Source organism: Oryx dammah, unplaced genomic scaffold, assembly GCF_014754425.2.
Source record: "Oryx dammah isolate SB20612 unplaced genomic scaffold, SCBI_Odam_1.1 HiC_scaffold_28, whole genome shotgun sequence".
NCBI classification, from domain to species: Eukaryota; Metazoa; Chordata; class Mammalia; order Artiodactyla; family Bovidae; genus Oryx; species Oryx dammah.
This window is the reverse complement of record NW_024070212.1, coordinates 24,087,627-24,101,306: the sequence shown is the minus strand read 5'-3', so window position 1 is coordinate 24,101,306 and position 13,680 is coordinate 24,087,627. Positions and strand designations below refer to the sequence as shown.

The following is a 13,680-nucleotide window of genomic DNA, read 5'->3' as shown; positions in this document are numbered from 1 at the left end:
TTGAAAGAGGATGCGTTCAAAGAGTTAACAGTTCAAAGAGCTGTGTCTCCTTACAGTTGTTTTTCAAAGTAAATACTTAGTGTAAGAGAATATCCAATGCTTGCTGACAGTCAGGTGGTGTTTTACATTTGTGTACATCATCTCTAGAGAGCTACCCCGATATCCAATTACCCCCCACTCTCCAGATGAAGGGAGGGGACAGAGTTGGGACAATATGGCTAAAGTCACACTAATAAGTGTCAGAGCCAGGATCACAATGTAACTCTCAAAATTAATGTGCATGCCAGTCACTGGGGGAACCTTGATAAGATGCACATTTTGATTCCATAGTTCTGGGGTAAGGCCTGAAGAGTACGCATTTCTAAGAAGCCAATACTCTTGATCCACAGAACTGAAGTAGTAAGATATTATAAGATGCAGGAAGAGGCATCTGGATGCCTCTGTATTCTTTCTGCTCTAGAGTACAAGCACATTTGGTGTAGAGGGTCTGAACCAGGAGCTTCAGTTTACAGGTATGTCCTAGGCTATGCCATGGGATTTTGTTTCAGGCAAAGTTGTGATCATGTGCCAACACCCTTCTCTGACGTTTGACATCTCTCTAGTGGAGCATTTCTTTCATTGCAGGGTGATTTATTCCTTCGTGGTTGGAACATATTTTTTATATTTTTTCTAGCATGTAGTAGACTGCTTGGATTATTGCCAAAAGCTGGGCACCAAGTTCCTATGCCTCTCTTCCTGGGCCCAGTTAGTCTGTATTCCCCACCTCCTGACCTTGCTGTTAGGTATGCTGCTGCTGCTAAGTCGCTTCAGCCGTGTCTGACTCTGTGCGACCCCGTAGACGGCAGCCCACCAGGCTCCCCCGTACAGCCAATGATTAAGTTCTAAATAGAGGAATATGAATGGAAGTGCTATGTGTCACCTCTAGGTCCGGCAAGTCCTCCATGTTCTTCCCCTTCCGCCAGCTTGAAATGGAAAAGTGTGTATCCTTTGAAAGCCATGGGGCTTCCCTGATGGCTCAGAAGGTAAAGAGTCTGGCTGCAATGCAGGAGACAGGGGTTCGATCTCTGAGTCAAGAAGATCTCCTGGAGAAGGGAATGGCTACCCACTCCCTATTCTTGCCTGGAAAACTCCATGGATGGAGGAGCCTGGCTGGATGTATAGGCCATGGAATCACAAAGAATCAGACATGACTGAGCAACTAACAATCTGAAAGCCACATGTCGAAGATGATGGAGCCACAAAATTGAAGTTCAGGTCTCTGAATCAGGACTAGGAGTGCTTGCTCCCCAGTAATATCTATTCAGGCTTTATGTGCGAAATACATTTTCTAATGTGTTTAAGCCGTTAAGCACATCCATTGTTATTTGTTACAGCAGCCAGCATTGTTTTAATGTATAGATCCTTAGGAACCATTTACTGAATGAGTGGAAGAAGTATAGCATTTCTCTGTACTGTGACCTTGCTCACTGACTCAGGAAGAAGTAGAGAATTTCTATGCTATAAAACCACATGACATCATGTTGATGTATGGCAAAACCAACACAATATTGTAAAGTAATTAGCCTTCAATTAAAATAAATAAATTTACATTTAAAAAAAACTACATGACAGAAAAATGGGCTCATAGATAAGAATTTAGTTTCTCCTGCAAGAGCCTCCACAATGTTAATACAGAGCCTATTTTGGTGTGCTTTGGTACTTGATAGGGTACCACTGCCAAAGTCTGTGCAGTTCTCTAGGTGGTATAAGTTTATCATTTTCAGATTGGCATTTTCTCAGTGTTTCCAAAATCAAATGCTTTAAAAGCTGCTTTCTTGTTCAGTTTTGTTGGAAGGAGGAATTTTTACTTAAGAGGTGGACAGTGAATGGGAGTGAATGGATAGTTGGGTAAAAAACTAAAATCTCACACCTATAACTTCAAATGAACAACTATCTCTCATCCCCAAATATTTTCACAGTCCCTGAATGACTGATAACCTCTGCTGTTAATTCCCGAACTTGGTCCTTCCCTGGAACTTGGCTAAGTCAAGCACAACATAAATTAAAAAATGATAAAAATAAAATCTGCTTTGGAGGACATAAGAAGGAATGTGAAAATCAAGCAGCTGGGCAAACACAGTTAAACCAAAGAGCTCCAGCTATAGATGTCAAGGTCACCTTCAAACAATCTGAAATCCACAGGATCTGGTGAGGAGTCCAGGCTGCCTTAACCTGCTTGGCCTCTACTTCTTCATCAGTACGATGAGAGAGTTCAGTGGTTCTCTATTCTTTGAGAACCAATACCCCCTTTCACATAAAATTTTTAAAACTTACTTTTACTACAAGAAATAAAATTCATAGAAAACATAACCCATCTATGTTTAAAAAGTCAATGATGTTATAATTCCTAACTAGTATTTCAGAGTGAAAATGCCAGATACATCTGAACTAGGAGACATAATGAAATAGTCAAATGCTTCATATACCTACTTACAGAGAACAAATCTGGATTTTAAAGAGGCAAAAAACCAGAAGGCACTATTTCCAAATAATAAGAGAAAAGGTAGAATGAACCAGTCTTAAAATTAATAAAAGAAAGAGGAGAATAACGTAAACTAAGGAAGGGCTCATACCCTAAATCAATTAACAGACTGCTAAAATAGAGAAAATCATGTAGAGCTCAGCCATATCCGTAATATGAAGCCACAGAAAGATTTTTATGCTGTGATATGGGGTGAGGCAGTGAAGTAACCCAGAGAACACATCTTTTATCTCGGTAACTCACATGGACAGAGAGGCACACATTCACTGAGCTTAAAGATCTTGCTGATGGGGTGGGGGAAAGAGGCTGGATTGGAAAAAGAATCAATAATTTCCACAAGAGATTATCCTGCTTCTGTGTAAGATGGCATAAAGGGAGGTATTTTTATGATAGATTTTAATAAAATTCAATGACAGCCTCACATTTCATGTGTCTCCAACTAATTCTAATCATTTATGCAAATGTTTACTATCTTTGTTAATAAATGAGTTCCTCTTACAACTCCCTCCTAGTATATTCTCCCAATACTTAATTAGAGAAAAAAAGCAAAGCAAAACAAAACAAGAAATAAACATCTGGCCAACAGATACGTTTGTTTGTTTTTTAAAATTCTAGTGTTTTTTTTTTTTTTTAACAGAAAACTAGGAAATGACAGACGTACTAATAGTAACTATTTTAAAGAACAGTTAGGACAATTTTTAAAAATGTGTCTCACAGGTGAAAATTAAGATGTTTGTATATTATTTCTCAGACTATCAAGGAATAGCAGGATAGTACCATGGGAAGGGGGAATTATTTTCTGCAAAAAAGCTACGTTGAGAGAGATTCAATAAGAATCTCATGTTATATAATACCATTAGTTACAGGTCTTAAATATACAAGAGAACAATAATGCACAAGTGAAGCCTAATGGACCTAGTATCTTCACTGGACCACAACCTAGCAAGAGAGCCTTTAAAAGAAACTTAAATTTATCATGTGTCAATTTGATTAGCACATCATACAATCATTAAAAGGAACCTTAGCCATTCCTCCTTCAGGGAAATATCATTGATTTTATAACAAAAATTTTGAGAAAATACAATTTAACATTAAATAACTTTTAAAATAAGCAACTTAGTGTTGATATTCTATATTAATTATTTTTTGTAAGAGCATGAGCTTTGCAGTCAGACTTGGATTTGAAGCCTAATCCTACAACTGAAGCTCCAATACTTTGGCCACCTGATGCAAAGAGCCGATTCATTTGGAAAAGACCCTGATGCTGAGAAAGATTGAAGGCAAAAGGAGAAGAAAGCAGCAGAGGATGAGACAGTCAGACAGCATCAATGACTCAATGGACATGAATTTGAGCAAACTCTGGGAGATAGTGAAGGACAGGGAGCCTGGCGGGGTGCAGTCTATATGGATACAAAGAGTCGAATGCAACTTAGTGACCGAATAACAACAATCTACAACACAGTATGTAAGATAACATATGCAAAGACTTTTGCAACATTAGAGGCACAAAGTAAATCGCCAAATGTTACTTATTACTTCTAATCAAAGCTATGGTAGCTACCACTTATAAACACTTACTATGCATGTTTTATGAATATAATTACATATATTTCTCTTAATTATTGAATCAGTATTATTATCCCTGTTTAATACATGAAAACAGTGAAATTCAGAAAATGCTGAGAAACATGCCCAGTTCTGAATCCAGGTATGTCAGAAGCCAAAGGACCAGTGCTGTTAACCACCATGAAAAATTCTTGTTGGGAGAGAGAGGAGGGGAAAGGGGAGTTAAGAGTCTGTGTGTATGTTTGTGGGATGAGAGACTCAGGAGTTTACTATGAGAATTAGACAGTTTTCATGTTGATGGAACTTCTAAAAAATAATCAGTATTCATGTTCTGAATTATCTGGATAACTGCCTTACAGCCAAATATGTTTCACAGCCCTGGTTTGCATCATTTAACTTGCGTGTTAAAGCCAGGCTCTGCTTTAGTTGTGGAAGCTTATGGAGAACAGAGACTAACTTAATAGGGGAATGATGTACTGAAGCTACATGGAGACCAACCACCACCACTATGTGCTACACAAAGAAGTGTTACAGTTTGAGCAAAGAGCGGGAGAGCTGAGTCACCACACATGTGGTAGTTAGTAGCGGCATGCTGAATATCCAACCTGTGGCACAGTACTCAGTACCGTAATCATTTCACAGCTTCACCTTGGCAAAACACCGGCATCCACCACACTTAGTCAATGCTATTTTAAATTGCATTAGTTTTATCGTTTGTGTCTGATCTGTAAACTTTTGATTTTATGTTTGTGCAAGAGCTATAAGCATAAGGCATTTATATGTAACTTTATATATACATAGATAACACTATAATAAATAAAGTAAAAAACTGAGGAGCTAAGAGAATTTTTCTGTAGTAAGAGGGGATGTGTGTTATTCAAGTTTGAGAAACACCGCTCTATACTGCATTGCTTGTGTGTTTGGGCTTTAGCAGCACTTAGCCTCTATCACCACATACTTCAGAGGATTTGTTAAGAGGATTAAATGAGATAAGGAATGTGGGAATGCCTGGCCTGCAGAAGGTATTACTACAAGGATAAGTTCTGTCCCTTTTACCAGAAACAGGGACAATATGGAAGCTAAATATAGTCTAGGCTCTTGAAATGTGGTCTTTCAACTAGGAGCACTGATAATCACCTAAGAGCTTGTTAGAAATTGAGCATTGAGAACTTCCTCAGTGGTCCAGTGGTTAAGATTCTGGGCTTCCAAGGCAGGAGGCGGCGTATGTTCAATCCCTGGTCAGGGAACTAAGATCCCACATGCCATGTGGCATGGCCAAAAAAAAAAAAAGAAACTGAAAATCCCAGGCTCCACCCTGACCTACTATATCAGAATCTGCATTTTAATGTATTCCTGGCTGATTTAATACATTCACATTAAAATTTGAGAAGCACCAGCCTAGGTCTCCATAGAAAAGGTTGACAATAAAATTTACTGCATTTTATACTGCTCTGTAGGCGAATTTAAGTGATTAGAAAAATGCCAGGTATAGTGGCCATAAAAGACTGTCCTAACCCTGGGGTTCAATACAAACATTACCATTTTACTAACCAGCTCTTAATGGCTGTATTTGTATAGAGGGGGACTCTCTTTATAAGGGATCTAACTTCTAATTCAAAAAGAACAAAATACATTTTTAAATGAAAAATATTCAAAACTTTTGAATTTTGAATAAATAAATCTCAAGATCACATCAATCAAAACTTTGTTAGGTCTCCTTTGCCCAAAAGCAATTAAAATCATTTACATATGTTCGGCTCTTGTTTAAAAGTTTTGGTCTACAACATCTGGTTTGACAAAGTCTTGGCTCAGTTTATGATGACTGTGTGATTACACTAACAAAACACACCACCAGAAAAAAAAAAAAAAAGATATGATTGTATATACAAAATGTGTTGGTTTTAACTGTTCAACAAAAATATTAGCTCACATTCAGCAGTTATGATTTTGTCAGTATAATTTACCTAAAGAATATTTATACTTTTAATCTTGAACTCAGACTTTGTTCATGTTAGTTGCTCAGACATGTCTGACTCTTGACATCCCATGGACTGTAGCCTGCTAGGCTCCTTTGTCCATGGAATTCTCAAGAATACTGGAGTGGGTAGCCATTCCTTTTTCCAGGGGATCTTCTCAACCCAGGGACTGAACCTGGGTTTCCTGCACTGCAGGTAGCATCTCTATCATCTGAGCCACGAGGGAAGACCTGAACTCAGAGGCCCTATACACTTAAATCACGTTGTACTTAAGATTCAGAGATAGTGTTCTTAGAAACACTAGTTAGTAACCGAGTTAGTAACTAATATCCAAGGGAGTCACTAATATCTAAAAAGACCTTGATACCATCTTTTCAAGGGCTATTTTGGTAAAATCAAAGCTTAAACTAGGCTATTTATTGCTTTATGTTCTCTACATATGGGCCATTTAAACCATATTCAAAGAATGTAAAACAAACCAGATTACTGTGTATAAAGATAAATATGTATGTAGATATAGATATACATGTATAAATGGTTAGACCTTCTAGGCAATCCTTATCATCTGTGTTTATGAAATGACCTAGATCACAGGTTAAAACCCTCCTTTATCCTTCACGTTCTTTGGCATTGCCAACCAAGAGTCCATCCCATACTATGAGGTATACTAGCACCTACCTAGGTGAAACACTCTAGTGCTTGGTGATTACAATGACTATAACCTAAGAGAACCACAATCTGAAAGTCACTGGCTAACTCTAATCTTAAGAGGTTTACATGCTATCTTGTAGTACTTTTGGTCCTTAATACAATCAACCCGTTACTAGAACCATAAAAATTTTATCTTTCCAGGGCAAATTCCAATAATTTCTGTTCATATATTAAGCAATTTAAACTATATACATACATACACAGACAATGTACCAGGGGAAACACCAGGAGTGATTTTTTAGCTCATACTGAACCTATATTTTCTGGCTTTCCTATTAACTGTGGCAAAGGAAAGATTAAACCATTATCTATAGTTTGAATTCATTAAATAATATTTGAGCAAAGACAGGTAGAAACAGGCAAGCCATGCTTTGCTTCTACAGTGATTATACCCATCTCTCTCTAGAAATGAGATTAAATCATTTTGAACTTCAGATATTTGATAAAAAAATCTATATCCATTTACCCTAAAAGGTAATCTAAAAATCCTCTCTTAGTCTCAACTATTATAGAGTTTACTTTAGAAAAAATAAATATAATGGAGCATCAGCCAATGAAATAAGATATATTATTAAATAAAGAAAAAATCTTTAAGATACGAACCACCTGGTCTCTAAACCTTGAGTCTAATAAATACTGAGCTTTTCTCAGGTCTTTTTGCCATCAAGAAATAGCAAAATAGAAGAGTTAAGAATGAATACAGATGAGTTAGGAACCGAAATATATACTGAAGCAAGAAACATACTTATTTTAAAAATCATATTATGTCTTCCATGAACTAATTTAAATTAACTTAACAGTCTATAAGTAGTTGCTACCTCAATTCAACTAGCATTTGGCATGACAGAAATTTAATTAAATTAAGGACTTGAGGATGCTTTGAATTAATATCAGATGCTAGGGGTCATCTCCACCTATTTATTCTCTAATGTGTGTATCCTTGAAAGTGGTATGTGTCACCTAGGCAGGTACCCTGAAAGTTACTTTATCATTTCAACATCAAGGTCACTATGCCCCCCTCTTAGGATTTAGTACATTGAAAGAACTTCATTACATAACATTTCAGACAGCTATATAAAAGCATGAACTTGGTCCAATACCAGATTCAGTTTCACTGAGAAGAGCAATCTTATCTTTAGTCATTATTAAATTATTAAATGCAGTTGACATGTATATAGCCCCATACCACCTTTAACTCTAGGACATCATTTGAACATTCTTGCTTGCTATTAATCATTAATATATTGCTGTGAATATTGCAAAGGGACATCTTTTATAAATTACTGCCTATAAGAAATTGTAAAATTTGGTTCTTTCCAAACAGCAAAGTAGCTTGAACCCTCTAAGGAAATGATTCAGGCCAGATGCCAACGTGAGGTAGCCAAGTCCAGCTATAACAGAGAAAAGCTGGAGTATTTTTACAACTGGTCCTAGTGAAACGTCACCTCAAATATGATCTAAGAATTGACTGGAGAAGATTAAGCTAATTTTTCAGATTTTTAAAAGTCAAGGCTCAAAGGATTGAAGTAGTACTGTTTGAGATGAAGGTTAATACCAGACATCTGACTGGGTGTCTAGACCTGATGACCTAGGGAACATAACAGGAAGTCCTTAACAAACAAGCATATGCGAGAAACAAGTGGTTTTGATTACCGGCAGAAAGCAGATGTGTCCATTACATGCAAAAGATAAGACTGGTTTTCTGAGAAATGTAAAGGCCCTTCTTGTTTATGCAGGAAAACAGAGGATGGGGTTAACACAACTACAGGGGCATTTCTCTATCATAAATGAAAAACGATGTTTCTTTTATCTCCACTGAAGAACTAATTTGGACCTAAGGGAGTGGGACCCTTGGAAGCATCAATCCTGAGCACAATAGATGAATTCTAATTTTTTTCTCCGAACTGCCAGTGTACATGATGGGGTGAGGGAGATTGGGCGGGCGGGGGGGTGGGGCGGGGCGGGGAATGCAGGAATTAAAAGGAATATGAAGAAACCCAGATGGAAATGATGTCGGTGTGACCTTCATTCAAGAAGTAACATTTAAAATGGCTAACAGATGCCTCTCGCTAAAGTGTAGCGCTGGAGAAGGAGTAGGCCAGAAGACACCTGGACAAAAATAGGAGGGGATCCTAAGGGTTGGGATTCTGCACTAACTCTTGTTGCAAGGAAAGGGAAGTCACTCAAAATGTGCCAAGGACAAGCGGAGTGTCCTGTAGCACTCCCTCAAGTATTTTTATTTATTATTGAAAAACTAACTGAAGACACCCCACCGCACAGCATTTTTCATCCAAAGATATCAAAAGCCCTTTCTGAATGCTATCCTCATGATACCTCTGTGAGGTAGCTAGCTTTATTCTAATTTTTAGTCAAGCTAAGGCACAAATAGAGCCTGAGTTGCAAAAGTGGTCTGGTGTTTTGTTCATGTCAACACACTTCCTTCATATTGACGTAGACAACTCAAGACACATGGCTAGGAAATGTCCGCAGAGGAAGTAGGCCTAAGAGCCAAATAGAATCATTCACAACTCTGGGAAAGCAGCACTCTCTCTAAAGTTCCCTGATGGCATCTCAAGAGATACCCTCTACTAAGATTACTAATATGTGCTGTCCTGTTGAATATGGAGACCAAACCACCTCTGGTGGTAGGAAAAGGCTGAAGAACAGTCTTCTTGTTTTTCCTCCACTGTTGAGACCGTAACAGAGACAATCTTAAATCATACAAGCTCAGGAACTTTAGTCCTTAAGTCTTTGTCTTAACTGGTGCAGTAAAATTCTAAGACCTGTATCTCGCTAACGATTTTTGACATTTTTGATCAGATACTTTTTTTTCTACATCCCTGATCCCAGATGATTCTCTTTTATCCTCACCAAATTATCTTTAATAAAATGTAATGCCAGGATCTGAAGCAAACAATGCATCCGGTCAGCATTCACTGGTTCTATATATTTTGAGAAACACTTGCATACACACAGAAGGCGTGCAACGTGAGAGGGATGATGCGAATATTGCGGCTTGTCTCATGGAGAATCCGGTGCCCTTCCAGGAAACTAAAGACACTCAGAAGTTGCTCCCCAATTGCTATTAACAATCCTCTAAAAGTGAACATTTTCATTTGATACAAATATACAAATTTAAAATAAGTATACAGTTCAGAATGGCCTACTATTTTCAGATTGCCTATGTGCCAGAAAATATACAGTCAATAAAAAAATACCAGAGAGGTGGGGGACAAAAGGCTCTCTGGAGCTGTACAGCAAAAATGAGCATCGCTTCAACAGGTAGTGGATCTGCAGAGAAAGTGGAGTCTTTAGAAACCAGGAGCACTGAAAGACAGCAGGTCACAAATCTGGTGATGGAAGATAAGACGTATAGTAAGGTCCATTTTCCTGCAGAAAGGAAAAATGACAAGAACATTAAATACTAAGACCAATGTAACTGGGAATATAAAAGAGAAGGATTTAGAGTCAATGATATAATGTATGTGAAATGTCCAGCACATGCCTGGCCCTGAGCAGGCTTCAGCCAACACAGCAGTTTCACTGGGGTCAGTCAGAATTGCTATAATGTAGGCAGAAGTGATCAGGATAATGATACTTAAAAATATTACCATTTATTAACATTCAATATGCCAGCACTTTTCTTTCATTATCCTTTTATATCCTCACATAATGCCATGAAGTAAGTAACATCCTCATTTTACAGAACAGAAAACTGAGGGTCACACAGATTAAGTCACCGAGATGGCAACCAAAACAGCCTGAATTTAAATACATGTCTATTCAAATCTAAAGCCCAGATTCTTTCATATTAGACTGTGTTGTTCTGCTGTGTGCTGAATCTTTGAGATAAGAAACAAAAATTCTCCTTGAGGAATTTAATAACCATATTGGCAGAAATGAGCTTCTCCATGACATGCCTGAGTGGCAAGGCTTTTAACGAGGACAGTTTTTAGGGCATTCAAGATCAAGATGGAGAACTAAATGCCAGAATTTTACTGTCAAATGCAGAAAGCAACAAATCAGTGTAAGGGGAAAGTTTCTGACTTTATCTTGGCTAACTTTGTCTTAAAAATCAAGACAGTTTTAGCTGGACTCTAAATTAGACTTATGAGACTTAAGATTCATTTCCTGTTATTGAAGTATTTCTTTGACAAGTAACTTTTTCAGTAAGCTATAAACAAAAAAGTAAGATAACAATTAGGTATGAAGAATGAGGTAGGGTGAAAAACAGCATTGCTTGAAGGTATATTTACATTATAGTTCTGGAGCATTAAATCTATTCAGTATTAAACACAGTAGGAAGGTAAATGTTATTTGAGTGACTAAGTCAATCAAAAGCTCTGTATTCTTCAGAGCAGATGCTTTGGAGCAGAAACTGATCTGGGACCATAACCAGGAAAACAAAGAGAATATCTAGGAAAACTTTGTTTTTTTTTTAAACTTTCTGATTATAAACCTGACCAGGTAGCAAAAAGGTTAAAAAAAATTTTTTTTGGTAGAACCAAATCTGAAGATTGGCTACATTTTGGGATATTTGGGGGAAAAAAAAATAATAGAAATTTTTTTTTTTTTTTGTATTTTAGTATTTCCTACCAAGATCTGTTATACTAACCCCACCAGTATCTTCAATATGGACAGATGCTATGCTTAAGATACATGCCTGAAGAGAGAAATCCTGAAGTTCAACTAAAAAGAAACGTTTACGATCCATCTTTAAGACTTCTCTATTTTATTCCAATACGGTATTTTTCTAAGCTTCCTATATCAACATTAAATTGTGATAAAGAAAGAAGGGAAAATCTAATTCTTAATGCCATGAAATAGATCTTTTATATTAGTCTCACACTGTGGAAGAGCCTGCTGAGCAATCAAATATATTCTCTCTTTCTGGAAACAACTGTAAAACTTTGAAGAATTGTGACCAGGTAAATCTCTATACTCTCTTTTCTGATTATACGAATGCTGACTAGCTCCCTTTCTGAAAAGGTCTCAGTACCATTTTGATCTAGATAGATAAAAATTACCTTCAAAAGTGCCTTTTAATCCTATGAAATTTCTGTTGCTATTCTAAGTCACATAAGATCCAGAAAAATAGAAGCTGACTGCCAATAATGAACACTATATCATATCTTCACCCAATAAATAATCTACTATGGGCAAAGCATTCTTGACCATGGTAATCAAATTGACCAGCAGTACACTCATTTCCTTTTCTCTAGGCATATTTTTAGTTCTCTCTAGGAAAGGAAAAACTTCTCTTTACAAGGAACTATCTATCCAGTTTCTAGACCTCCACTTCAATGTCTCATTTGCTGTTCAGTCACTCAGTCTGTAACCCCACAGACTGCAGCATGCCAGGCTTTTCCATCCTTCACTATCTCCCGGAGCATGCTCAAACTCATGTCCATTGAGTGGATGATGCCATCTAGTCATCTCATCCTGTGTTCTCCCCTTCTCCTCCCATGCAGCACCTCAAACCTAATGTGTCACAAACTTCAGAGACCACCTGTCTCCTCTCTCTGAGCTTCCTAGTGCTGTTTCTCCAAACTGCTTCTCTGGGATGGTGGCAATAACATTCTCCAAGTCTTCCAAAGCAGTAATGTTGGCAGTTACCTCAGGATTCTTTCCTCCTTTATTCCTCCCAGTGGCTGGCTGCTTGGTCACCATAATGCTGGGGATTTTATTCCCTAAAATATCTAATTTTAACTATGCCTTAAGGTCTTCAAACCTCACCATTATCACTACCACCGCTTAGCTCTAGTCTCAAGTCTCCCCTGGCTTTCTCGAACAGCCTCTTACTTGTCTCCTTGCCTAGGGTCTTACTCTGTCTAATCCTTCTCTACATGGTTTCTTTAGCCATCTTTCTAAATAGGAACACACGAGTTCTCTGTGTACAACACTCTCCACTGACCACAAAGGCACCAAAGGAGCGCCAGGATCATAATGTGAAGAGTGCCAGGATCTAGGGATGTGCTCTCTGCCTGCTCTGTCCACATCATCTCCTGACACCTTCAGCTGTTTCTTCTCTCTTCTTATTCCTCTCCTTGGCTTTAGGTATAAAGCACCTAATATTTCAGTTTTAGAAAGCTCTAGTAGGCAATGGCAACCTACTCCAGTATTCTTGCCTGGGAAATCCCATGGACGGAGGAGCCTGGTAGGCTTCAGTCCATGGGGTTGTGAAGAGTTGGACATAACTGAGCGACTTAACTTTCACTTTTCACTTTTATGCACTGGAGAAGGAAATGGAAACCCACTCCAGTGTTCTTGCTGGAGAATCTCAGGGATGGTGGAGCCTGGTGGGCTGCCGTCTATGGGGTCGCACAGAGTCGGACACGACTGAAGTGACTTAGCAGCAGCAGTACAGATAGATAATCCAAAGATGATGTTACATTGCAGGTTATTTAATTTTGATAAATAAAATTATTAATTAGGCCTGTATTTGATAGATTAATTCTTAAAAAAAAACAACAACAAAAAACCAAACCTAAAAGCACATACATATAAGACAGAAAAACAAAACCAAGCTTGAGGATGGTGTTGATATCTAATGAAAGCCTTCTTTGTAGGCCCTTAAGACTCTTGAGGGTCCCTGGGACTGCAAGGAGATCCAACCAGTCCATTCTGAAGGAGATCAACCCTGGGATTTCTTTGGAAGGAAAGATGCTAAAGCTGAAGCTCCAGTACTTTGGACACCTCATGCGAAGAGTTGACTCATTGGAAAGACCCTGATGCTGGGAGGGATTTGGAGCAGGAGGAGAAGGGGACGACAGAGGATGAGATGGCTGGATGGCATCACAGACTCGATAGCCTGAGTCTGAGTGAACTCCGGGAGATGGTGATGGACAGGGAGGCCTGGCGTGCTGCGGTTCATGGGGTCACAAAGAGTCAGGCACGACTGAGTGA

General features: G+C 38.2%; 1 protein-coding gene across 1 annotated transcript in view; it reads right to left on the bottom strand.

The window, feature by feature from the left end:
• Positions 1-654: 654 nt before the first annotated feature.
• The window catches only part of GDAP2 (ganglioside induced differentiation associated protein 2), a 75,141-nt gene continuing 62,115 nt past the window's right edge, over positions 655-13,680 (bottom strand). Inside the window, exon 14 of the mRNA XM_040230938.1 lies at positions 655-10,164. Within this exon, the coding sequence (XP_040086872.1) occupies positions 10,117-10,164 (48 nt within the window). The 3' untranslated portion in view covers positions 655-10,116. The remainder of the gene's footprint in view (positions 10,165-13,680) is intronic.